The following is a 26,866-nucleotide window of genomic DNA, read 5'->3' on the forward strand; positions in this document are numbered from 1 at the left end:
TTTCAGGAAAATTCCATAAGCACCTAGTGGTAGGTGGAGCTTTACCAGAGGCCATTTTATTTTTAAGTTTTTTCCCTTGAAAACATGGCTACATTTTAAAGAAGTGGAACTTTGTGGCACTGTTTGTGAGCTGCTAATTTGTAACATGAATTCCCTGCCCTCCTGTTTATTGTATCTTTGCCTTAAGGTCCCAAATCTTATAAATGTGCATTCCTGGGGTTCTCTGTAGAAACCCTGCACTCAACAATGAGCTTTTATATTTTATTACTGTTTGATAATGTCTTTCTGTTTTTATTAGCATCACTAAAAGCAGACTGAAGCCTGTTTCACAGGCCCCTGGTCTGCTGAACAGAAATGCAAGAGACATGGTGCTTTCTTTCCTGAGTCAAAAAAAAAAAAAAAAAAAAAGGCCTTTGGTACCCAGGGAGTCTGATTAAACAGGGGACTGTAAGGCACAAGCAAGCCCTTCGTCACCTTCCACAGTTTTGCTTTTTGTCTCTTACCGGTACATCATCCCACTGCTGACTCTTCACAAGTTCATAAGAAGGCTCCGTTAAATCAAATTTGGGGACAGGGAATCCAGGAATAGCATTGTGCAGATGGAAGCCAAAGGTCACCAGCCAGCTGTTAACATCTAGGAAAAGAAGGTCCAAAATGAAAGACTTCCGAGCTCACTTTGTGCTTTCCGACACTGAGAGCCTTACCTGAAAACCCCACCTTCACAAACGATAACCTGAGAAAGAGCTCCTGTTTGCCTCTGCCCTACAATTAAAAATACTATTTTCAGACACGGTAAAAATAACTTCAGTAGCAGGAGGAAGTGAGGCAAGGGCTACAGACAGTGTGGATAATAGAGACTCACTTAGACAGATGGGTACCCAGTCCCACCTGGGAACTTGCAACCCGTGCTGGTAATAGTGTTTAAAAAAAAGTTGAATAACAATGCCTAGCAGCGTGAAAGAGACATGGTTGTTGAACACAAATGACATCTGTAGTTAGTGAAGGCTGGTCTTAACTAGAAGTCCTGTGTTATTAGCTTTCCAAAGTGGCTGCCCAAGGATATGCAAGTTTCCACCACCCATTTTCTATTAATAAAAACCCCACATCGAGTGTATGAAAATCAACAGTCAACTCTTAATCAAAGACGGATGCCAAAAGCTGGCCTAGCCAGCCAGGGGCACAAAGTTCTGATTCCCATCAGTTCCGACTTCAAAGGCTCACTGTGCACAGGTGGAGACAAACTTTTGAGGGAGAGAAGCTGGAAACCTTTAAGATGGTATTTTAAAATATTGCCATGTGACTCCAAAAGCCATTACACTGAGAATAAAGCTTTTATTCTATTTTGGAGGTTATACTGTTACAGAACTACTCAGCAGGCTTGCAGCTTTATGAGTACAGTTGGGTGTAGATTATTTTATATATTAAGCACATTGCTGGAAAATTTGAAATTGCATTTCACCTAATATATTTTATGCTGTTCCATCTCTCTTTTGATGTTTTGCAAAAAATGCTGCTGTGGCATTCCCTGGCGTCCATGTTGCTAGGAGAGGATGAATTCAGGAGCGGTGGGTTGCCAGCCTCTCGGGCAGCCACTGTCAACACCTCTTAAATAAGAAGTGGGGGACTGCTTATCAGAATGATGGAGGCCACTTGCTCTCCGATTCCTTCTCCAGGGCACCAACTCACACCTGTCAGGCTGGCAGGTCCCTTTCTGCAGGCATCATATAGGCTCTAAACTTAGTGGTATGCTCCCTCTTTTTTTTTTTAATTAAAGAAAATATTGATTTGGCCAAGTCGGGTCCTAGTTGTGGCCCTCAAGATCCTTCACTGTGGCCTGAGCTGTCTAGTTATGGCAAGAGCACTTAATTGTGCCATGGCATGTGGGATCCTGGTTCCCCAACCAGGGATCGAACCAGAGTCGCCTGCACTGCGAGGCAAATTCCAAACTGCTGAACCACTAGGGAAGTCCCATCCCTGTTTTAAATGGAGGGCTGGTGGTGGTGGTGGAGGAGAGAGAAAAACCCCAAGTTCACTGCATAGGAGAGAAGTGATATATATGTGTGTGCGCGCGCACGCATGTGCATAAGATTGGGGGGCGTGGTTTATGTTTTAGAGAAAATTTTTGAACGGGGGCAGAGGTACTCCTACTATGAACGATGTCAGTGAAGCAGTGAAAAATCAGAGGCTCTTAACATGTTGAAGATTACTGCCCAGATACTGGGACATGAATGCAGATGTGTCCTGGGGAACCCTGAAGGAGAATGCCCATTTGGGTGTTGCTGAGTCAGGATGCTGACAGCAGGGACTTGGAGCGGGTTCGTGTGGGAGAGAGCTAGGCGAAGCTGGAGAGAGAGTGCGGAAGCGGGAAGCAGATGTAAAATGAACAGGGGCAGTATTTTGAGAGCTGTACTGAGAACTGAGAAGACAGAACATCCTGGCATGCTTCAAATATTGAACAAGGAGAGAGACAGCCAGACGGAGCATCTAACACAAGGCAAAACAAAACAGAAAACCCCAAACCAAACACAGAAAAAGAAAACAGGGAATAACCTTCCTCTAGGAAGCATAAACAAGGGGGTTAATTATGGCAGTGTAACTCAGGAACAAAGTGGAAACAGAAGGGCTCAGCGTCCCTGGGGCCGAGGATGAGTGGAGATCTCTGCTCGCTAAAGGGAAGCCCCATGGACTGTGGGTGGGAGTGTAAACTTGTGCAGCCACCAAGGAAAGCAGGATGGAGGCTCCTCACAAAGTTAAGAACAGAATTCCCATGTGATCCAGCAGTCTCTCTTCTGGCTAGTTATCCCCCAAATGCAAAAACTCTAATTTGAAAAGATATATGCAACCCTGTGTTCACTGCAGCATTCTTACAATAGTCAAGGAAACGCCCTAAGTGCTTATCCATAGATGACTGGATAAGGAAGAATCGGTGTATGTCAACATGGATGGATCTTGAGGATATTATGCAAAGTGAAGTCAGTCAGGTGGAGAAAGACCAATGCTGTATGATTTCACTTGTATAACAGTTTGTTTTTGGCTGCACCACGTGGTGTGTGGGATCTTAGTTTCCTGACCAGGGATTGAACCCTGGGTCCCCAGCAGCGAAAGTGTAGAGTCTTCACCATTGGACCCCCAGGGTATTTCCCTAATTCCTCTGAAACAAATGATCAAACCAAGCATGCAGTAGAGACCAGAGTAGTAGTGGCTACCCGGGGGAAGGAGGTGGAGGGAGGGACAAAGTGGATTAAATGCATCAGCTCTCTGGGGACAGATGTTGAATAAATTTTGGATGGTACACTGTAGTGTATACAGAAGTAGAAACATAATGTTGTACACATGAAACATACAATGTTATCAAGCAGTGTTACCTCAATAAAGAGTAATGAAGGTTATTACAGAGAACTACAGTTTTGCTTGGGCTTCCCTGGTGGCTCAGATGGTAAAGGATCTGCCTGCAATACAAGAGACCTGGGTTCGATCCCTGGGTAGGGCAGATTCCCTGGAGAAGGGAATGGCTACCCACTCCAGTATTCTTGCCTAGAGAATCCCATGGACAGAGGACCCTGGTGGGCTACGGTCCATGGCAGTCCAAAGAGTCGGGCACCACTGAGTGACTAACACTTTCACTTTTTTCCCACTGCTACTTAAAGCAGAATTGCATGTTATTGTATTTTATACCACAAAGTAGGATTGCTGTCCCCATTTTATTGTTACGGAAACAGACTCATAAAGTCATGTGACTTGTCTATAAAGCCACATGACCTGTTGTTGGAGAGGCATTCAGATTGGAACCCCGATTTGCGGGCTTCAAGTTCATGTTTTCTGCAACCTCCCGTGTCCCTTCCCTTCAAATGGCATGCCTAGATTCCATGTCATTTCAGAAAACCTGTGGTCTTGGGCGCTGGCCGGCAGAACAGGCAGTAACAAACTATGCCTAGTGTCCCTCTGTTGATTTCTCCTTGGTTTCATTGAAAACATTAGACATTTGATTTTTTTTTAAAAGACATTTGATTTTGCAGAAGGAAGGCATCAAGTTAAACCCCCAGCAGTTATTTTATGGATTCAATGATTAACTCAGTACTTGGAAAGGAAAAACAATTCTGCTTACCTGTGATGTAGTCTTTCACATCATGGATTTTGCTTGCTGGGTTGTTATTCCTAAACATATACAGGTTAAAGGGAGCTGGGTCCTTCCCAATTCTTTTCCAGATTTCTATGTCAGGTGTTGTCCACCGTCCTGCCAAAATGTCATAATCCCTTTCTCCAAAATGGATTAATTTTGTGAGTGGGTCATACAAGCCACCGTGAAATCCAATTACCAGCTGGAAGTCAATATTGGAGTCAAAATAGATCTCACCATAGGCGGTGTACTGAATCTGCTTGAGCATAAGCCCGTTGCTACTGAAAACAGCCAGTGGTGTCCCTGTGTTGTCCGACGCGATGTAGAATTCATCCCCGCTGCTGATTTCCATGGCAAAGAGATGTCCTTGGAGATCGTAATAGAGGGAGGTGATCTCCGAACTTGAGTGGTTGTAGACGTGAGTAATTCTGGTGGGGTAAGTGAGGTCCGCATAGAAAAACTGCAGGTGCTGTCCCAGACTGGTCTTGCTGGACACGCGTCTCCCCAGGCCATCGTAACGATAGATCACTGTCCAGCCGCTGCCTTTACTGTAGACTCGGGTCAGAAGCCCCTTGGAGCTGTACTCGAAGATCTCGGTGCCTCTCTGGCGCAGGAAACCATCTTCATCCAGCCGGTACTGAACGTCACCCAGCCGGGTGATCCTGTCTCGCAGGTCGTAGCGGAGCGGGGTCAGCCGCGCGCTGCTACTCGGATTCAGTAAATGGAGATTCCCATTCAGGTCGTAGTTGTAACGCCACATGATTTTTTCATTCAGGTAGACCGTCTGGAGCTGTCCGTCGACGTCATACTCATAAGCGTACTTGGTGGTGTTGGCGAAGGGCCCTATTTTAATCTCTCTTTTGGTCACCCGACCCATGTTGTCATACTGAATTGTAATCCAGTACATGAGCGACCTGAATATCTCATACTGAATCTCCTTGATGCGGCCGTGGGCATCAAAGTGCTTCGTGTAAGTCATGACAGCTGTGGAAATGATCTGGTTAATATCGTAATAGATGACGCCAAATTTTCCAAACTGCTCCACTTTGCCCGAAATGTCATCGAACTGATAGAGGTCAATGGGCAGGGGAGTCTCATTGATGACACCCTGCATGCTGGTCACCCGAAAACTGTTGTCATAGCTGTAGTCGAATCTCGCGTTCACCATCCCATCTTCGCTGAAGCGGAAGATCTGCCTGTCAATCAGGGGGCCGATCTGCCTGTATCTAATGGTGCAAATGAAGCCATCGCTCTGGAGGTTTACCGTTTTGAGGACTCCCGCCGTCTCATCGTAGGTGAAACTGACCCGCGTGCTGTCGTATAAGATCTCCGAGAGCCTGGTCTGCCTTCGATACTTGAATAAGACCCTCCTGCTAGTCCCCAGGAAAGCCGTCTGCAGAAGCAGCCCCTCCTCATTGTAGTCGGTGATGACCGAGGCGTTGCTCTCCGGGGGGTTGTATATGTTGCGGTAGTAGCCGATGGAGCGGATGGTCTGCATGGTGTGGCGAGCCACGCTGGGCATGGTGATGGCAGAGAGCTGGTCCCACATATCGTATTCAAAGATGTACTGCCGCTGGCTATGGAGCAGAAGCACCATGGACTGTAAAGAGGGAGCATGCCATTAGCCGATATTTGCGAATGGGGTTGGGACGGGGGGAGTAAAAGTAGATGTAGTGACCACAAAGACGCAAAAATAGTCCGCCTGAGAAAATGATTTTCGTTTTAATTGAGTTCTCCTTGACCTTCCCTGTCCTTAACGATTTCCTGCCTAATTTGCCTGGATGCTTAATTGCCAGCGGTTTCTCACTGAGTGCCTCAACTCTCATAATGGGTTACTTGTCAGGATCAGACTTTTTTTTTGTATCACAGGCATTCACAGCCAAGCAGCAGGTCATCAATGGATCTGGATAAGTCATAATACAAGCATGAACAAAGCTGCTTCAAAGACAATATTTCATGGGGAAAACAGCATATGGGAAGTACAGTCCTGTCCATAATTAGCAATTATTTAGTAAGGTGGCTTTTCCCCAAACATTTCATGGAGGAGCCACTCAAATCATGCTTGAATTTCCAGTGCACTTGGAGGATGAGCAAAGCATTCAAAATATTTATTTTATAAAGAAGAGACATAAAATTAGCCCCTAAAGGGATTGTGTGTACATACAGCATCATCAGCAACACTGCTTGGTTAATCGCTTGGTGAATAAGAGCTGTCAATGCTCTTATTAGGAATATGGATCCAGAGATGGTTTTTTGTTTGCAAATTCTTTACATGACATCTGAAATGACAATGAAATCTTTTCATAAGAACCAAATCTGACTTGTCCCTTAGGTGCAGTAAGGATGGTTTCTGGGCTATACACTGCTTGGGTGCTAAATTATGAGGTGAATAAATATATGACTCAAAGTAAGCTTGGCTTATTCTTCAAGTGATTTCAGAATGACAAAAGACAGTTTATTAGGCCAAGGGAGAGAAGGTCAACCTGGAGGCTGGTTTGGTAGCTCTGCAGTGGTACAGAATGAGGGCAGCTCTTTCCTCTGGGAGGCTCCCTCTAAACCCTGTTAGACCAAATGGAGTGATGGCCGAACTGGGTGGATGGTCAGATTAGGAGCTGACCCCCCCTCTCTCCCTCCCACACTGCGATGTACTCTTTGCTTTTGACATAAAAGTGCATAACCCCTTGTCTAGGCTCACTGCTTCTATCGTCCACTGTTTTTCAAATGCAGTTTGTCTGACTCAGGCTTCTGCAGGATCTCCTCCATAGGCACATCTAGGGGCAATTTTTGTGTGCAGGTTGTGTGACCAGTGTCTTGAGACTTGTTGCTAATGGTCTGTGTTCTTCCAAGGAAGGCCTGGACCATTGCTGAATTCACAGGGCCCTGCTTGCAGTCACTTAGAATCAGGTATGGAGAAGGCAGTGGCACCCCACTCCAGTACTCTTGCCTGGAAAATCCCATGGATGGAGGAGCCTGGTAGGCTGCAGTTCATGGGGTCGCTAAGAGTCGGACACGACTGAGTGACTTCACTTTCCCTTTTCACTTTCATGCAGTGGAGAAGGAAAAGGCAACTCACTCCAGTGTTCTTGCCTGGAGAATCCCAGGGACAGGGGAGCCTGGTGGGCTGCTGTCTATGGGGTCGCACAGAGTTGGACATGACTGAAGCAACTTAGCAGAATCATGTAGGTAGTAAAATATTACTTGCTTTGCCATGAATACACGTTGGCTTAGGGTGCCTGTCCTAGTGAGGAAATGGAAATACTTTGGGTGGGTTTTAGGGATTTGGGAGAGATGCTGAGAATGTGCTTGTTGGCTTTTCTGACCCGTTGATACATGAAGGTGATTTCTGTTACGGCTGGGTCATTTTGACAGCGGCTCTTATTGGTGGTATGCCCCTTGGCTCCCTTTAAAGACTTTTCAGTCACATTACACTCACTACTTTCAATGTTGGGGGTCTGGGAATTTATTTTATTAATTTATTTTTGGCCAAGAGATCTTAGTTCCCTGACCAGGTCTTTAGGAAGAGGAGTCCGTGTACAGTCCATCTAGAATTATCTGAGCTGACTTACATGCACGAGGCTGGTCCAGAGCACCTCTGGGGGAGAGCAAGATGGGGTGTGTGAGGGGGACAGCGATGCAGACGTGAGTGTGTGGAGGACAGAGGTCACTCCAAACAGTCGAGGAAGGGCAGACTGAGCTCACGAGCGGCACTTGTGCCTCAGCGGCCCTGTGGCTGCTGGCAGAGAGGATTGTTGGGAGCGATGGGAGGCACTGAACTCAAAACCAAGGTGAACCTTCATCTCAAAGGGGAATGAAACGCCTCATGAAGATGCTCTCTGCAGGATTCTGGCTCTTTCAGAAAGGAATTACAAGGAGGTGGTCCTCCCCGTTCCTCTTGGTTTCATTCCCTTTTAACCCTGGTCACTACCTGAAACCTGGCGCCCTGCACAATCTTTTTTGGTAGCATGTTATCTGTCTTAAGCATGGGTTCCCTTTCAGTGCAGACGAAAGGAGAGAGGGCCCAGAGGCCCGGAAATGGGGCTTGCTTAAAAAACGGCTTCTTTTGGTTACTGATGCGTAAATAGGCTCTATGGGCTTTTTACCGTTATGTCGAAGCTCTGCCAGGAACGACACACACCTGACAGCTTTAACTGTGCGAACGTGTAAGGCGCTGTCTGAAATGAAAAAGCTCGCGCTGAGATGATTTACAAATGACTTACAAGCTCAGGGTCTAATGTGTGAATGTTGTCGACGGATGAGCTTGGCAGGTGGGCGGTGGTGGTGGTTGTTTCCAGCATAAGTCATGTAAAAGGGTCTCAGAGAGCCGAACTTCACTAAGGAGAAGCACCGGGGCTGATGTGCAGGTTCCTCCGCGCTCTATGGCCCTGACTTACATATGGATGCTCGGAATAGTAAATGGAACTGAGTCAAGTCCTGGTGGCCCCGCCCCCGCCCCGCCCACCCCACAGTGCGCCTGGGCAATTTGCAGGCTCTCTGGCTGCAGCGTACCTTTTCCAAGTACGTGTAACTCCAGGTTTTACCGTCAGCAAAAACCCGGGACACAATCCTGCCCTGTCCGTCATAATCGACTTTCTCGCTGGTGGTTCCTCGCTGGATGCTGGCAATTTGACCCGTGGACGAATAGGTGACATTGACGGCCATCAGCTTGCTACTCGGCAGCCAGAGAGTTGGATGCCCTGACGTGTCATAGGCGATCCTCAGGAGAAATTTACGGTGGTCATCATAGATCTTCTCTGTCTTTGTTGTTCGATCAAAGTCAACTGAAAGGAGGTTTCTGCCATTAACCTGGTACAACACAAACAAGATGATAAAATAAATCACGCTGTTCCAATACCAGCCCCTTATTACTCTTCAGGGTCCCCGCTATTGTTTAAACACCATTTATGATGATTGATTCTCTTTGTCAGTAAATTAATTTAGCAACTTCTTGGGTACAAGTGCAAGGCAGTAGATTAACTGCTCTTTTAAAAGGTTTCATTAAGCAGAGAGACAGCCTGGCGTTTGTTCAAAACCCTTTCAATTAAATTTTGTAAACTTAAGCAACTGATAAGAAAAATGCCGAGATGTATTTGCTTTCAAGTTTGCTCAGAAGATAGGAAGGTGGTAAGCCTGACATTGCTGCAAATTACTCAAAGCCCCGCCCTCCCAGAAGACACTGGGAAATAACTGTTCACTAGATTAATCATGGCTACATTAAATAAAACGGTGGTAAATGTGATTCTAGCCCTTTGAAGAACAGTTAAGTAGAAGCTGGAGTCCACATTACTGTAAATTATTAATCAGTTTAAATAGCAGGAGGTTACAAACACGATCCTCGCTTTGGGCTGAGTGCTGAAATGTCACAAGTTTTTGGAATGCCTTTTTCTTTGATAACATCTGGTTAACTGGCAAGGACTTCAGATCCTTCACTCCCACATCTACACAGTCTGACCACCGTGCTTACTTTACAAATCGAGCCCCATGTTGTTCTAGGAACTCCGTGGGGCTCTGTGCCATGCCCAGAATCCACAACTACATCTGGCTGTTACTGTCTGTGATCCAAGGTGCACACCAGCCGGCGTTTGTTGCTACGGTGGACACGTGGCCTTGGTTAAATTCTGCTTTATAGACGGTCTACAGGGTTTGCAGAAGGCCAGGGCCAGTCCATTCTTTGATTTTCTATGCCCCTTTGTGATAATGGTGGCTTCTCCATAACAAAATGCTCCTCAACTGCTCAGACTCTTACAAGTTAAATGGGGAAATCTTAACCTTAATTGACCATGTCCTGGCTAGAACCTTCAAAATGGACAACTCCAGGTGATCACTTATACACACACACACCCCGTAGAGGGAAATGACAACCCACACCAATATTCTTACCTGGGAAATCCCATGGACAGAGGAGCCTGGTGGGCTACAGTCCATGGGGTCAAAAAGTTCACAGCAAAGCAAGTGAACAACACCACATACACACACCACACCAATACATGTAAATACATATTTACGTACCTATAAAATATACATGTATGTTTATGTAAATCTGGGATAAATATTTGTGTCTTCTATCATGGCCATTAAACAAGACCCATGAAAAAATACTCCCTAAGCTTTTATTTGAACTCTTCCAATTAGCTCTTCAAGGGGAGTATTGTGAAGTCCACAGAAAGGTAAAGATACCAGCTCAAAAGAAGTTTATGCCTAAAGGCAAAGTGATTTTGGGGGAAAAATACCCAGAGAGATGATCCACAGCATATGAGAAAGCGGAGCCCGGATGAAGTCAGGAGATCTTAATTTTTCAGTTCTGTCATTGTAGATCCCTAGGTCAGGAAGATCCCCTGGAGGAGGGCATGGCAACTCCAGTATTCTGGAGAATCCTTTGGACAGAGGAGCCTGGTGGGCTACGGTCCCTAGGGTCACAGAGTCGGACACGACTGAAGCCACTTAGCACGCACGCATGATGTAGGAAAAAGAAAACAACTCTGGACCACAGAGCAACTGGTATGCATTGGTGTGGGCATGTGTGTGTGTGTGTTGGAGGAGGAACCCAAGAATCTGAAAGCCCCATTTCCACACCCACAGGGGCTAGGAGCTGCACAACTCTGGGCTCGTGGCCCTCAGAGTCTGTTTCGTCTCTCTGTAAATAAAGAGGTTGGAATGGAGTGTCAACTACAAATTAGTACTTGCCATGTGTACGTGTTAGTTGCTCGGTCATGTCCAACTCATTGCGTCCCCATGGACTGTAGCCCACCAGGCTCCTCTGTCCATGGGATTCTCCAGGCAAGAATACTGCAACAGCTTGCCATGCCCTACTCCAGAGGAATCTTCCCAGTCCAGGGATTGAATTGGGTCTCCCACATTGCAGGCATATCCTTTATGGTCTGAGTCCCCACGGAAACCCTGGGCATTTGCTATCTACCTCTTACAAGGATTAAATCATGTGCTACTTCAGCTTCTGACCTTCAACATCTCCTGAAAGGAGTTCAGGGTGGAGAGCAGAAATGAGACACTATGCTCTGGAAAATCTGGCAGGACAGGTCTTCAGAAAGATACTCTCAGGGGCTGATTTTATGAACCCAATTCTTGCATCTCCTCATATCTAGAAAAGCACTAAATTCCTTCATGGTGACGTCTGCTCCTTGTGACTAGCAGAAACCTTCTGGAAAAATATGTGCTTGACTGCGTGTATTGTATTCCCCCTTCTCCAAAGTCACATATATACTGACCCTTCCCTTCTCTTTGGAACAGGTTCTCAGAGCTATCATTTTATATGATTCTGACCCACGAGCTGAAGGCTTTCTGGGCTTCCGTTTTCCCAAGTGGAAGTGTCTGCAGATTAGTAGCTCAGCCTTCTGTGAATTGTGAGACTTTACAACTTTGTCTTGGAAAAAGCCTGATGAAGGCACCGCTTGCCGAATGCTTTGTGTACCCTGGAAGGAAGCTACTGGCTAATGTTACAAAGATACATTTTGAAGTCTACAAATTTACAGATTTGATTTGATATCAAATTAGCTCAATAATGGACTGGCAGAATTCAGCTCTTCAGCTTTTATTTGCACACTTATGATGCCTGAGCTTCCCTTGTGGCTCAAATGGTAAAGAAGCTGCCTGCAATGCAGGAGACTGGGGTTTGATCCCTGACTGGGAAGATCCCCTGGAGGAGGGCATGGCAACCCACGGCAGTATTCTTGCCTGGGAAATCCCCACGGACGAGGAGCCTGGCGGGCTGCAGTCCATAGGATCGTAAAGGGCTGGACACGACTGAGCACACAAGTGATGCCGGGAGAAGCGGCTTCACACAGTTTAAACTGTTTCTGAGGGCTCTTATGTTCCTCACGTCGTGACTTGAGAGGGAAACGTAAGCCTCAGAGTGTTTAGGCTTGCCCTCCTTTGCCCTTCCTCGGGGTATTCCAGGCTGCGAATAGCCAAGCAAGACCGCCTGTGTAGTGGGTGTCTGTGGACGGTGCGGCCCATGGCCTTGCCCCACCTTTTTGTGATTTCCTTGCATTCATCTTAATTTGTATATCGGATCTTTATCGCCTTCCTGATTCCTCCTTGTCTCCACGGTGTTCCCTCTGGATAGAGCATAACAGAACATCTGCCCTGCAGATCTGGTAGGACCGTTGGACTAGAAGGGCCTTTTGGTAGAAGGGCCTAAAGACAGGTCTGGGACCCCTTCTTTGCAGGCCTGCACCCTGCTATGGGGCTTGCTTCCAATTCGTCTCCTTGGTTTGGGACTATGACTACACCACACTGAAGCGTCTAGAGCGTCTAACACGGCCATCCTGTGAGCCGCCACACCAAGCACATCACATACGGAAACACCTCGAAACGCCATGAGACCAAACGTCTGGAAAGCACTTAACATTTTCCTCTTATCCTGACCAATGGCTTTCTTGGGTCCTCCAACTGAAGAGCTGAGGAAAGAATTAGAATGTGGCTGTTTTTCTCCACACTCCAACCCAAGCCAAGGTTTTCACTGTTCTTACTATTTCCAGACACCACCCACTGTTATTCAATATGTAACGTTTCAGACGATACTAACAACAAACAAAGGATTAACCTCCAAAATATACAAACAGCTTATGGAGCTCAATGTCAAAAAAGCAAACAACCCAATCAAAAAATGGGTGGAAGACCTAAATAGACATCTGTCCAAAGAAGACACACAGATGGTCAAGAAGCGCATGAAAAGATGCTCAACATCACTAATTATCAGAGAAATACGGCGCTCCGCCCCCTCCCCCAAGGCCCTAACGTTCTCCTTTGGCAGTTGCAGACACAGTGAGACACAATCCCACTTAACTACACCTGTATGAACCATGGCAATTCTGCAAACTTGTTTTGACAGTCATAAAGGGCTAGCATTGTTCCAGACCCCAGAGGCCTTTAATAAATAACATTAAAATACATCATTACATCGTATACTTCACCTAAGATGAAAAGCCTATGTAGTTGTTTAAATACCTTCAGCTACATCAAAGTGAATCCAAATGTTGTGACTAGGTAAGAGGCCACCATGAATTCCTTTGTGATGTACAGCGTTTCTTTGAGCTAAGCATAGAAAAATCTCCATTTTCAAAGATCAGGTCCAGCGTGGTGGCAGTTAATCACAATGTCCCTTTGATGTCAGGAGGGGAGGGAGTTATGTTCCCTCTGGAAGGCTTGAAAAACTGAGGCTCAAACAAGTGAAACAGTGTCTGTCTGTCTGACAACACAGGGCACGATCAGACCATATGCGGGTACCTGCCATGTGGGTGACAGTATCTCGCCTCCCTGGGGTCCTTGTTAGAACGTCAACTGTGTGCAGATGGTTTTGCCCCCCCTCCACAGGTCAGAAGTGCCAACTGCTCTGCATGGCCCCCTCCAGGCCCCAGCGCTCAGATTATACAGTGAGACACAAGGATGCCACACACACGTGACGGCATAGTAAGTTACATAACGGTCTTCGGAGCTATCACGTCTAGGTATGCCTTGAAATACCGCTTTGGCTTTCAACTTCTGAGAATTTCTTTTTCAAACAATTCACTAAATGTTTTCCTTTAAGGATAAGAATTCTGGGTAAGTTTAGGTTTTTTTTTTTTTTTTTTGACATGGACCATTTTTAAGGTCTACTGAATTTGTTACAATATTGTTTCTGCTTTATGTTTTGGTTTTCTGGCCATGAGGCATGTAGGATCTTACCTCCCAGACCAGGGATTGAACCAACAGCCCCTGCACTGAAAAGTGAAGTCTTAACCACTGGACCACTAGGGAAACCCCCTAGAAGGTGACTTTTCATTATTCAGATGCCATTATAATTTGGGGGAATTGCTCAAAGGCTGATTGCAAGTTCAACCACTGACAAAAATCAGGACTATTAAAAACAAACAACTATTATGCAGGTCTTTCTAAAAAAACAAATATGTAGGTACAAACATGTGAGCTAAGGAATTGTCAAATCTTTGTTCTGTTTTTCCATGATTTCCTCCGCTGGTTATTCCTATATCTCCAACCCCTTTTCCTCTTAATATAGTTTCACAGAAAATGCTTTTCACGTTGCTCATTTCTTTTATAATTTTTCCTTTTCTCCTCTTTGCCTTTTTTTTTTTTTAAAGCCACTGCATCCAGTGTTCTATCTATTAAACCCATGTAATCTGTTCGATCTAGAGATAGGTTTGCTTCCTGCAGTCAGATGTTGGTGAGGAGGTGCTATTCCTACAGCTTCTCTCTCAGAAAGACCTACAGGCAATAACATAATCCATATTTTAAGCCTGGCTCTTTCTCATTCTTTCATTTATTGAATAAATATTTGACTGCCCACCCATGGGTCAGGGCTTCAAAACAAAAAGCACTTTCTGCTAGAAGATAAGGAAAGGTAAGAGAGGAGACGCCCTCCCGAGCAGCCCAAGTGGTAAAGAGCCCACTTGCGTAGACTCCAGGTCCGGTCCTCCAACCAGATTTCCAGATCATCTCTTTCTCCCTGGAATTCCTCTCTTAGGATCTACAGAGGGGTGGAATGACCAGGCATGGCTGGCACATCCAAGCTTATCTTGAAAATAAGAAACCTTCCCTTGCGATCTTGGTGCCGTCTCCACGTGAGCCATCACACAGATCAGCTGGAAGTCTTTCAGTGTGACTGAACAGGCCATTCTTAAATACTGGATTTTCTGAAATGGCCTGCCGAGGCACTGTCGTTCAGCTATTTAGAAAGAAACTAACACCCGTGCCTGTGTGCACTGGTCTCTTCCTTCCCAAAGGAAGACTCACTTGGAATCAGACTGAGAACCAGAGACTTATAATCAGATTTTTTCCTCTGCTCTTCTTCACTATTGGTGTCTGTGGTTCAGATTCTCTGGGTTAGGGTCACAGAATATGTAGTCATGCCTTTTGTTTTCAAAGGACTTTCACATTATCTCACTTGATTCTGTAGCAATTGTGTGAGACTGTAGCAGGGTAAGGCAATCAGTTATATTTATCCATAATACAGATAGTCTATACCATGTCTATGGGCTTCCCAGGTGGAGCAGTGGTAAAGAATCCACCTGCCAATGCAGGACATGCAAGAGACACGGGTTCCATCTCCAGGGTCAGGAAGATCCCTGGAGGAGGAAATCGCAACCCACTCTGGTATTCTTGCCTGGGAAATCCCATGGACAGAAGAGCCAGGTGGGCTACAGTCCGTGGGGTCAAAAAGAGTTGGACACAACTGAATATATACACACCATGTCTACACCATCATGTTAGAATATCTGCACATTATAGTACTGCTATCATGATACAGATACTATCATACAGATAAAATGATGTTAGGGCTGTTAGATATCTGTTAGAATTTTCCCGTATAGTTTAGTAAGAAGTGGAGCCTGATCTAGAACTCATACTTTTTGAGCACAAATGTGAGCAGGACCTTTATGTCTTTGGATAAAGTAAGTCCCGTGTCTGAGTACAGGTGTGCCTCCGTGTGTGTGTGTGTGTGTGTGTGTAGGCACACCATGCCTGGCTTAGGGATGGTCAAATAAGACAAAGCCTGGGAACTAGCTTCCAGTGTGCAGCGGCCCAGGGAAGCAGGGGCTGGGGCAGTGGTCAGCAGCAGCATTAGACAGACACGCCGGCAGCTCGAGGCCTTGCTTCAGTGGAAAAAAATGCTGAAGCTGAAGCTGCCTCCGGCCACTGACCAAGGCCCTCTGCAAGTGACCCTGAAACGAGCCTGGAGCTGGTTTTCTTGACCATCACGTTGTTGTTGCTGTTCAGTCACCAAGTCCTGCCCAAGTCTTCCACCCCATGGACGGCAGCACACTGGGCTCCTCTCCTCCATTGTCTCCAGGGGTTTGCTCAAACTCATGTCCAGTGAGTCAGTGACGCCATCTAACCATCTCATCCTCTGCACCCCCCTTCTCCTTTTGCCTTCAGTTACGTTACCCCCCTGCTAATCTTGTTCTTCTTTCTGATGTTCTGTTTTTTCTTCTTGCCTCTCTCTCAGGATAACCCTTGAGCCTCCCCAGCTTCTGTGCACCAGAGCTCTGGGTCTAGGGCCCTGGAGCTGGGGCATCCTGGGGGATGGTAAGATGGGACCACAGCTTTGGTTCCAGAAGATTATGTATTTAGAGTTCCAAACTCCTGCCTTGCGATGGAAGTGGAACTGGAATATAACCTGTGAGCTGAACAGCCTGTATCTGATCACTGATTCTTTTTTTACTTTATTCTATTTCTTGGAAATGGCCAAAATATATCAGCTGTTTCTTAACTGTGAAGTTGGCCTGGTGAATAATGTTAGCCTGTTATACTAATAACTTAGAACATGAATGGTACACTCCATGTTTTCTTCTCTCTCCTTGATTTTGAGTAGCTTTTTTTTTAAGGCAAGGGAAATAATTTCAGGAATGGTTATCTGCATTTATCTGATAAACAAAAATCTGTTCACTAACAGAAAAAATGAAGCAGGTTCAGTTTACAGTGGCCTGAAGGGGGTTCCTCGTAACCTGTGTTTTAGTCCTTCATCTATATTGTCTTTACTGAACAACTGTCATAAATCACAGCTTGCTTTCTATTTGCATCTGGTCCACAGCATGAAAAGGACGAATAAAAACACCTAACAAGGCAACACAGAGAACATTCTGCAAAGATCAATTTACCCTAGCAATCAGCAATGTTATCATGTGTCTCATAGAAATAAGGTAATTCTGGGACTTCCCTGGTGGCTGTGTGGTTAAGAATGTGCTTGCCAATGCCGGGGACATGGGTTCGATCCCTAATCCGGGAAGATCCTACATGTCACAGAGCAACTCAACCAGTGCACCACAACTACGGAGCCTGCGCTCTTAGAGACTGCAAAGCGCAACTACTGAGCCCACACGCTGCCACTGCTGAAGCCTGAACGCCTGTGCTCCGCAACAAGAAAAGCCACCACAGTGGAAGTCTGTGTGCTTCGACTAGAGAAAAGCCCGCACAGCAACAATGATCCAGCACAGTCAAAAAAAAAAAAAAAGGTAAGTCTGGGTTTTTCATCAATAGCGAGGAGGTAGGTTCTGACGCTGGTTATCTCCTGTGTGCCCACATTACACTTTTTTTTTTTTTGATGTGGACCATTTTTAAAGTCTGTTGAATTTTTGTTACAATGTTGCTTCTGTTTTTATGTTTCGGTTTTTTGGCTGCAGGCATGTGGGATTTTAGCCTTCTGCCAGGGATAGAACCCACATCCCAAGTTCCCAACCACTCTACCACTAGCTGCTGCTAAGTTGCTTCAGTCGTGTCCGACTCTGTGCGACCCCATAGACAGCAGCCCACTAGGCTTCCCGTCCCTGGGATTTTCCAGGCAAGAACACTGGAGTGGGTTGCCATTTCCTTCTCCAATGCGTGAAAGTGAAGTCGCTCAGTCGTGTCCGACTCTAGCGACCCCATGGACTGCAGCCTACCAGGCTCCTCCGTCCATGGGATTTTCCAGGCAAGAGTACTGGAGTGGGGTGCCATTGCCTTCTCCCACTAGAGACGTCTCAAGCCCACACTGTACTTTAAAAATATTGAGAATGCAAAGGCAGACTCCATCTTCCAAAGGCCAGCCCCCTGTCTTTCAATATACATATTTAGGGTTTGGAATACTTGCAATGTTTCAGCCAATGCTTACTCATCCCTATGTCATTACGAAGTCACCTCTCCTGAGTGGGTGAAGGAAAAGCATAAGATTACTAAGGTAATATTAGTAAAACAAGAATCAGTTGTCATCCAGGCTATTTGGGACTATCCTACATGCAAAATCTTCCCTGGTAGCTCAGATGGTAAAGAATCTGCCTGCAATGCAGGAGACTGGGGTTCAATCCCTGGGTCGGGAAGATCCCCTGGAGAAGGAAATGATGACCCACTCCAGTATTCTTGCTAGAGAATCTTGTGGACAGAGGAGCCTGGTGGGCTGCAGTTCATCGGGTCACAAAGAGTTGGACATGACTGAGTGACTCACACATTTTACATGCAAAATCCTAATTTCCTAGGAAAGAATTTGATTTTTAATCAAAGCTATATTGAGAGAACCCTTTTTTCAAATAGTTGGCTTTTACTATGAGCAATCTGATGGCTTGAAGGCTGGCTGTAAGGTAAGGTGTCCCCCTGAGCATGAGCAGGTGAGCCCCAGGCACACTCTGGTGGACAGGCCATTGAGTGATGCAGAGGACCGGCTGGCCATCACCACCCTCTGACGCTGACTTACCCTGAGCTTTCGACCGAAGACATTGACTTTGCCTTGAGCCTGCTCCTTCCGGAATCTCCACTCCACCAAATTCTGACCATTTTCACCAGGCAGAGTCATGTTTCTTTTGGCAACTGTTGGGTTAGCGGTGCCGGCCAGAATGTGGGGCTCGGTCTGGTAATGCGAGTCTAGACCACTGGCACAGATGATACGAAGGGAGCCGTCATAACCAATCTGGTAGCTGTTCCTTAACTGGTCTGGAAGAAAAAAAATCGCAGAACACATGAACTATAGGTGTGGACTGAACACTTGGTTGGTTGTGGGGTTATATGCATGTCTAAAACACTGATGGGACTCCATTGATAAGGAATAAAAAGTACTTAATGATATTCTTGTAGAAAATAACAAACAACTTTGATTTCCGGCATCTCATGCTATAGTGCAGGGGTTCCCCAACCTCCAGGACCCTAATGCCTGATGATCTGAGGTGGAGCTGATATAATAATAATAATAGGAATCAAGTGTACAATAAATGTAGTGCTCTTGAATCATCCCCAAACCATCCCCGGCCCCCAGTCTGGGGGAAAAAACTGTCTTCCATGAAACTTGTCCCTGATGCCAAAAAACCTGGGAACTCCTGATGTAACAGGTTTGGCTGAATATTAAAGGTAACCTTTAGGGGAAAATGTAAAGTCCTTCTCCACTTTAACAGATTTCTTTTTCTCGTGTGCCTGACAAAACGGATGACGGTTCAGCCTCTGTGGAACGTGCAGTAAATGTTTTGCAAAGAACCGAATAATATGGGTTCTTTTAGGAGCCTGTGTCTCACCTTCAGGGTCTTAAGAGACACCCCTTCCTACACCCATCTTTATATCTATCCTTTGTTAAAGACATTTTGAAAAGATTTAATATCTATACTTTCCACACCAAAAATATATAAGGAGCTATTTCCCCCGAAACTGACTTTAAAAAAGGCAGTCACCTTATATTTTGTACAAAACACCCACTCATTTTGTAGGTTATGGACTTAACTAAAGAATTTTAATACCATAGGACCATTTGGGGAAGCAATAAGTTCAAGCAACAGTAATTTTAGATGACTGTAGAGATTACCTGACAGAGCTGGTTAATAAAAACGAGTCAAAGAAGTTTAACTCAAACTCCCTGGTGGTCCAGTGGTTAGGACACTGTGTTTCCATTGCAAGGGGCATGGGTTTGATCCCTGGTGGAGGAAGTAAGATCCTACAAGCCAGGAGGTGTGGCTAAAGAAAAAACCAGCAACAACGCAAATCTATAAAATATTGTGTAAGTGTGTTAGTCACTCAGTCATGTCCAAGTCTTTGTGACCCCCATGGACTGCAGCCCCCAGGCTCCTCTGTCCATGAGATTTTCCAGGCAAGGATACTGGAGTGGGTTGCCATTTCCTTCTCCAGGGGAATCTTCCCAAGCTGGAAATAAATCTAGCCATAATCTGAAGTGTAACTCAGATTCAACAATTAGTTTTAGAGCAATGACTTCACAGTTGCAGCGGTCATTGTAAATGGGGTTCCTGAAGATTACATCAAAAAGGAATATGGTGGGAGGCTCTCATGGAGATATTGGATGTTTATGCCTACATGAAAGTGATAAGTGTTAGTTGCTCAGTCGTGTCTGACTTTGACCCCATGGACTGCAGCCCGCCAGGCTCCTCTGTCCATGGGATTCTCCAGGCAAGAATACTGGAGTGAGTTGCCATTCCCTTCTCCAGGGGATCCTCCTGACCCAGGGATTGAACCTGTGTCTCCTGCATTGCAGGCAGATTCTTTACCATCTGACCCCCAGGGAAGTCCATATACTGAATGAAAAAATGGAAAGCCCAGATATCACACAAATACTTGGAATCTGGTATAAATTTCCAGTGATGGCATGAGAAGTGGATTCAAAGACTGCATCATCACCCATGGATTCAGAAAGTGCTTAGCCTCACGCTGCTGTCCTTCCATGGCCAGTGACACTGAAGTAAAAAGGGATTGATGAGAGAAGTAGAGAGTGAGAATTAACTTATTAAGTGGGAAAGAAACAAGACTATTTCTAGGTCAACAGAAATATTTAGATATTATGTGATTTTAAATATGTATGTGTGTGCTCAATTGCGTCTGACTCTTTTAAATTAGATTTCTTAGTATGCTCCATGGACTCTCTGCGACCCTGTGGACTGACTGTAGCATATTGGGCACCTACCGACCTGGGGAGTTCATCTTTCAGTGTCCTGTCTTTTTGCCTTTTCATACTCTTCATGGGGTTCTCAAGCCAAGAATACTGAAGTGGTTTGCCATTGCCTTCTCCAGTGGACCACATTGTGTCAGACCTCTCCACCATGACCTGTCCATCTTGGCCCTACACGGCATGGCTTAGTTTCATTGAGTTACAGAAGGCTGCGGATGGAGCCAAAGCAAAACCACCACCCAGCTGTGGATGTGACTGGTGATAGAAGCAAAGTCCGATGCTGTAAAGAGTAATCTTGCATAGGAACCTGGAATGTTAGGTCCATGAATCAAAGCAAATTGGAAGTGGTCAAACAGGAGATAGGAGATGGCAAGAGTGAATGTCGACATTCTAGGAATCAGTGAACTAAAATGGACTGGAATGGGTGAATTTAACTCAGATGACCATTATATCTACTACTGTGGGCAAGAATCCCTTAGAAGAAATGGAGTACCCATCATAATCAACAAAAGAGTCCAAAATGCAGTACTTGGATGCAATCTCAAAAATGACATAATGATCTCTGTTCGTTTCCAAGGCAAACCATTCAATATCATGGTAATCCAAGTCTATGCCCTGACCAGTAATGCTGAACAAGCTGAAGTTGAAAGGTTCTATGAAGACTTGCAAGACCATTTATAACTAACACCCCAAGAAGATGTCCTTTTCATTACAGGGGACTGGAATGCAAAAGTAGGAAGTCAAGAAACACCTGGAGTAACAGGCAAATTTGGCCTTGGAGTACAAAATGAAGCAGGGCAAATGCTAATAGAGTTTTGCCAAGAAAATGCACTGGTCATAACAAACACCCTCTTCCAACAACACAAGAGAAGACTCTACACATGGACATCACCAGACGGCCAACACTGAAATCATATTGATTATATTCTTTGCAGCCAAAGATGGAGAAGCTCTATACAGTCAGCAAAAACAAGACCAGGAACTGACTGTGGCTCAGATCATGAACTCCTTATTGCCAAATTCAGACTGAAATTGAAGAAAATCGGGAAAACCACTAGACCATTCAGGTATGACCTAAATCAAATCCCTTATGATTATACAATGGAAGTGAGAAATAGATTTAAGGGACTAGATCTGACAGACAGAGTGCCTGATGAACTATGGATGGAAGTTTGTGACATTGTACAGGAGACAGGGAGCAAGACCATCCCCAAGAAAAAGAAATGCAAAAAAGCAAAATGGCTGTCTGAATAGGCCTTACAAATAGCAGTGAAAGGAAGAGAAGCCAAAAGCAAAGGAGAAAAGGAAAGATATACTATATGAATGCAGAGTTCCAAAGAATAGCAAGGGGAGATAAGAAAGCCTTCCTCAGTGATCAATGCAAAGAAATAGAGGAAAACAACAGAATGGGAAAGACTAGAGATCTCTTCCAGAAAATCAGAGATACCAAGGGAACATTTCATGCAAAGATGGGCTAGATAAAGTACGGAATTGATGGTATGGGCCCAACAGAAGCAGAAGATATTAAGAAGAGGTGGCAAGAATACACAGAAGAACTGTACAAAAAAGATCTTCATGACCCAGATAATCATGATGGTGTGATCACTCACCTAGAGCCAGACATCCTGGAATGTGTAGTCAAGTGGGCCTTAGGAAGCATCACTACAAACAAAGCTAGTGGAGGTGATGGAATTCCAGTTGAGCTATTCCAAGTCCTGAAAGATGATGCTGTGAAAGTGCTTCACTCAATATGCCAGCAAATTTGGAGAACTCAGCAGTGGCCCTGCGACTGGACAAGGTCAGTTTTCATTCCAATCCCAAAGAAAGGCAATGCCAAAGAATGCTCAAACTACCGCACAATTGAACTCATCTCACACACTAGCAAAATAATGCTCAAAATTCTCCAAGCCAGGCTTCAGCAATATGTCAACCGTGAATCTCCAGATGTTCAAACTGGTTTTAGAAAAGACAGAGGAACCAGAGATCAAATTGCCAACATCCGCTGGATCACTGAAAAAGCAAGAGAGTTCCAGAAAAACATCTATTTCTGCTTTATTGACTATGCCAAAGCCCTTGACTGTGTGGATCACAGTAAACTGTGGAAAATTCTTCAAGAGATGGGAATACCAGACCACCTGACCTGCCTCTTGAGAAACCTGTGTGCAGGTCAGGAAGCAACAGTTAGAACTGGACATGGAACAACAGACTGGTTCCAAAAAGGAAAAGGAGTACGTCAAGGCTGTATATTGTCACCCTGTTTATTTAACTTATATGCAGAGTACATCATGAGAAACGCTGGACTGGAAGAAACACAAACTGGAATGAAGATTGCCAGGAGAAATATCAATAACCTCAGATATGCAGATGACACCACCCTTATGGCAGAAAGTGAAGAGGAACTAAAAGAGCCTGTTGATGAAAGTGAAAAAGGAGAGTGAAAAAGCGGGCTTAAAGCTCAACATTCAGAGAACTAAGATCATGGCATCTGGTCCCATCACTTCCTGGCAAATAGACAGGAAATGGTGGAAACAGTGGCTGACTTTATATTTTTGGGCTCCAAAATCACTGCAGATGGTGACTGCAGCCATGAAATTAAAAGATGCTTACTCCTTGGAAGGAAAGTCATGACCAACCTAGATAGCATATTAAAAAGCAGAGACATTACTTTGCCAAAAAAGGTCCATCTAGTCAAGGCTATGGTTTTTCTAGCGGTCACGTATGGATGTGAGAATGGGACTATGAAGAAAGCTGAGTGCCGAAGAATTGATGCTTCTGAACTGTGGCGTTGGAGAAGACTCTTGAGAGTCCCTTGGACTGCAAGGAGGTCCAACTAGTTCATCCTAAAGGAGATTAGTCCTGGGTGTTCACTGGAAGGACTGATTTGAAGCTGAAACTCCAATACTTTGGCCACCTGATGCAATGAGCTGACTCATTTGAAAAGACCCTGATGCTGGGAAAGATTGGGGGCAGGAGGAGAAGGGCACGACAGAGGATGAGATGGTTGGATGGCATCACTGACTCAATGGACATGGGTTTGGGTGGACTCCGGGAGTTGGTAATGGTCAGGGAGGCCTGGTGTGCTGTGGTTCACGGGGTTGCAAAGAGTTGGACACAGCTGAGTAAGTGAACTTGACTGACTGTAGCCCACCAGGCTCCTCTGTCCATGAGTTTTTCCAGGCAAGAATACTAGAGTGGGTTGCATTTCCTTCTCCAGGGGATCTTCTCAACCCAGGGATCGAACCTGGGTCTCTTGCATCCCTGCACTGGCAGGTGGGTTCTTTACCATCACTCCATCTGGGAAGCCCTTATGTTGCTAAATAAACATTACATGTAGATATGAGGCTTTTCATCCTTATCTCTAGAGGTTTACATTTCCACCTTTCCTTCCCTAAGTTCGTCTTGAAACAGCGCGGGGAGGGAGGGGGATGGCCACATGCGACTTCCGTGCCAGCGGTGTTTTAAACAGGGCCGTTGAAAGCTGTGCTTTCATGCTTACCTTGAACCATGGTGTAGAACGAGTCAATGGAGGACAGATTTGAAGTGATGCTGACATCTTCTTCTCGGCTGGACGACTCAATGTCCACTGTGATCGCCTTGTCCATGTCTCCATGAAGGTTGGTGACCACGCCGGTTGGAAATGTCACGTTGGTCAGACGCCCTTCGCTGTCATAGCTGAACGAGAGAGGAATGAACTGGGTGGTAAACAGGCAACTGCAGATTCTTCCTACTTACACGAGAGTTGGCGGCAGTGTTAGCCGCACGTGTTGGGAAGCATATTTGTCTTTGTACAGGAGCTGTGCTGAGTGAGGACTTCAAACATGCTTTGAAGTCATCAGAAGCCTGTTTAACATAGAAAAGCCATGCCGGTGAGAGGCAGAGTAAACAGCTCTCCACCTCAGCACATTTTTCTCTGAAGTGTGACCAAAATCCTCCTGCACATCTAATTTGCTGTTTCAAAGGGAACATGTTTGGTGATATTAAATTTCTTAGTATTCCTCCATATTTTCTACAAAGTAGACTGAATTTGCTGTTATATCCTGTTTGAAGGTTTTACTAACTTATGCCCTCTATGGCAGTGCAATATGAAAAAATTATATCTATAACTTTGTAAAGCAGTATATATACATTCATGTTATATATTTACATATGTAAAGATATCCCTTCAGTATCTTGAGACATCTTCAACAAATTAGTATAATAAAGACTTTTAAAAAGACTTTATTTCTCAGTGATTGACATACTTCATAATGGTACTCTGGGACTTAAATGTTGGCGGGGGTGGTGATAATGTAGTCTCGACTGACATTACAGGAATGGTGGTGTTTTGAATGATGATTTATTATGTTTACTGAAATGAGATGTAATACTTCCTGACATTTAATGACTATTTATTTATACACGAACTCTGTCTTAGCATATATATAAGGAGGAACTTATAATTTAAATGTTAGGATGTACCTTAAAAAGCTATCCTTTAATCATAACTATGCATTAGAGATATAACATTTTACTAACATATTGATTTTGGGAGGTGACTTTCGCACTGGTGGCAGCACCAGAGAAAATTTAGGAAAATGACAATGTGCTTTAAAGAAGCGGGGGGCGGGGTGGGGGGAGTAGCGGATATTGAATGAGAAATCAGGGACTTCCCTGGGACAAAAATGCATTTAAGATAGGATTTCATATTTACACTAAAGTTGCTTCATTAACAAAAGATCTAAGAAATGGAGTGCTGAACCATGTCCTACTGAAAATACGTCCGGATGCAGAAGTACGAGATGAAAGAATCTTAATAGGGAAAGACAGAAGTCACCAGGAAAGGGGAAAAATGAAGGTATAATAGTAAAAGGTGAAAACACGGGGCAACAAAGAGATGGGGGTAGAATAAAAAGTACTAGATGTTATTTTGGAATAAAAGGATAGCGGGCTTTGATAGTGTCACTTAGATAAATGTACTTGGGAATTAGGAGCAGCATCTAGGCATTTGAGGGAGAGAATTCCGCAAGGACAATGTCACGGTGGAGACAGGAAGGTGGAAAGTTGGGAGGAGAGAGAGGGATGTCCGTTCAGGCCCCGTTAATTCAGTGGGGACAGTATCAGTCAGATCAGGGGTTTGACTGACTTGATCTGACAATCTGCCTTGCTGCTTTGCCAGCGGCAGGAATGGGCACTCAGGAGAGGAGGCGGGCGATGGAGACACAGAGAGAAAGAAAATGCACCATTAAGTGTAATCATTGTTTGGACCCACAAAAGGCAGAGCTGAAATAAAAAAGGCGAGTCCTTCTCTTCCCCAGCAACCCAAATGCCCCTAGCAGATTAAGGCATCAATGAAAGAAACTCAACAGGGCTTATTGCTGTCACTACTTTTTTTTTGAAGACATTATTACTTTTGAAGAAACAAACAAGCCTAGGTTTATAGAATTACTGACCATACCAGCCTAAAGTGCAGTGTTAACCACGACATAATTCTTGCATTGCTTTATATTTCTCACAGGATAAGAGAGAGAAAAAGTTACTGTGTTTTTACAGAAATTAACACCCTAAGGTAAATAAGTACCAGGGATGCAATGTACAACCAGATAAATACAATTAACACTGTTGTTTAGTTGCTAAGTCACATCTAACTGTTTCGTGACACCATGGACTGTAGCCTGCCAGGCTCCTCTGTCCATGCGATTTCCTAAGCAAGAATACTGGAGTGGGTTGTCATTTCCTTCTCCAATACTTAAACTGCTGTATGTTTTATATATATATATATATATTTTTTATATATATATATATATATATATATGTTGTTAAGAGAGTACATCCCAAGAGTTCTCATCATAAGCAAAAATTTTCTATTTCTTTACTGTTTTATCTGTAAGAGATACTGCTACTGCTGCTAAGTCGCTTCAGTCGTGTCCAACTCTGTGCGACCCCATAGGGAGCCTTACCAGGCTCCCCTGTCCCTGGGATTCTCCAGGCAAGAACACTGGAGTGGGTTGCCATTTCCTTCTCCAATGCATGAAAGTGAAAAGTGAAAGTGAAAGTCGCTCAGTCGTGTCCGACTCTTAGCAACCCCATGGACTGCAGCCTACCAGGCTCCTCCGTCCATGGGATTTTCCAGGCAAGAGTACTGGAGTGGGGTGCCATTGCCTTCTTCAAGAGATGATGAATGTTCACCAAACTGTGATACTCTTTTCATGACGTACCTAAGTCAAATCACTGTGCTGTACACCTTAAACAGTGTTGTTTGTCCACTATGTGTCAATAAAACGGGAAGAAAAAAGCCACAGAAAAATTTTAAAGAGAAACTGACATCCTTTTGCATCCTCCTATATAAAAGGCAATTCAGTACTTCATCAACCCTTGCCTCCCTTCCCATTTTATAGATGGACAAATGAAAATCT

The 26,866-nt window shown here is 44.8% G+C and overlaps 1 protein-coding gene across 1 annotated transcript in view; it reads right to left on the bottom strand.

Moving 5' to 3' along the window:
* Window positions 1-26,866, bottom strand: part of TENM3 (teneurin transmembrane protein 3) — a 622,438-nt gene that overhangs the window by 6,227 nt on the left and 589,345 nt on the right. The window contains 5 exon segments of the mRNA XM_070364068.1: window positions 504-634; window positions 4,106-5,717; window positions 8,624-8,920; window positions 18,291-18,526; window positions 23,971-24,146. Coding sequence (XP_070220169.1) covers window positions 504-634; window positions 4,106-5,717; window positions 8,624-8,920; window positions 18,291-18,526; window positions 23,971-24,146 — 2,452 coding nt within the window.

The sequence above is a fragment of the Bos mutus genome, chromosome 27 (assembly GCF_027580195.1).
Source record: "Bos mutus isolate GX-2022 chromosome 27, NWIPB_WYAK_1.1, whole genome shotgun sequence".
Classification (NCBI taxonomy): Eukaryota; Metazoa; Chordata; class Mammalia; order Artiodactyla; family Bovidae; genus Bos; species Bos mutus.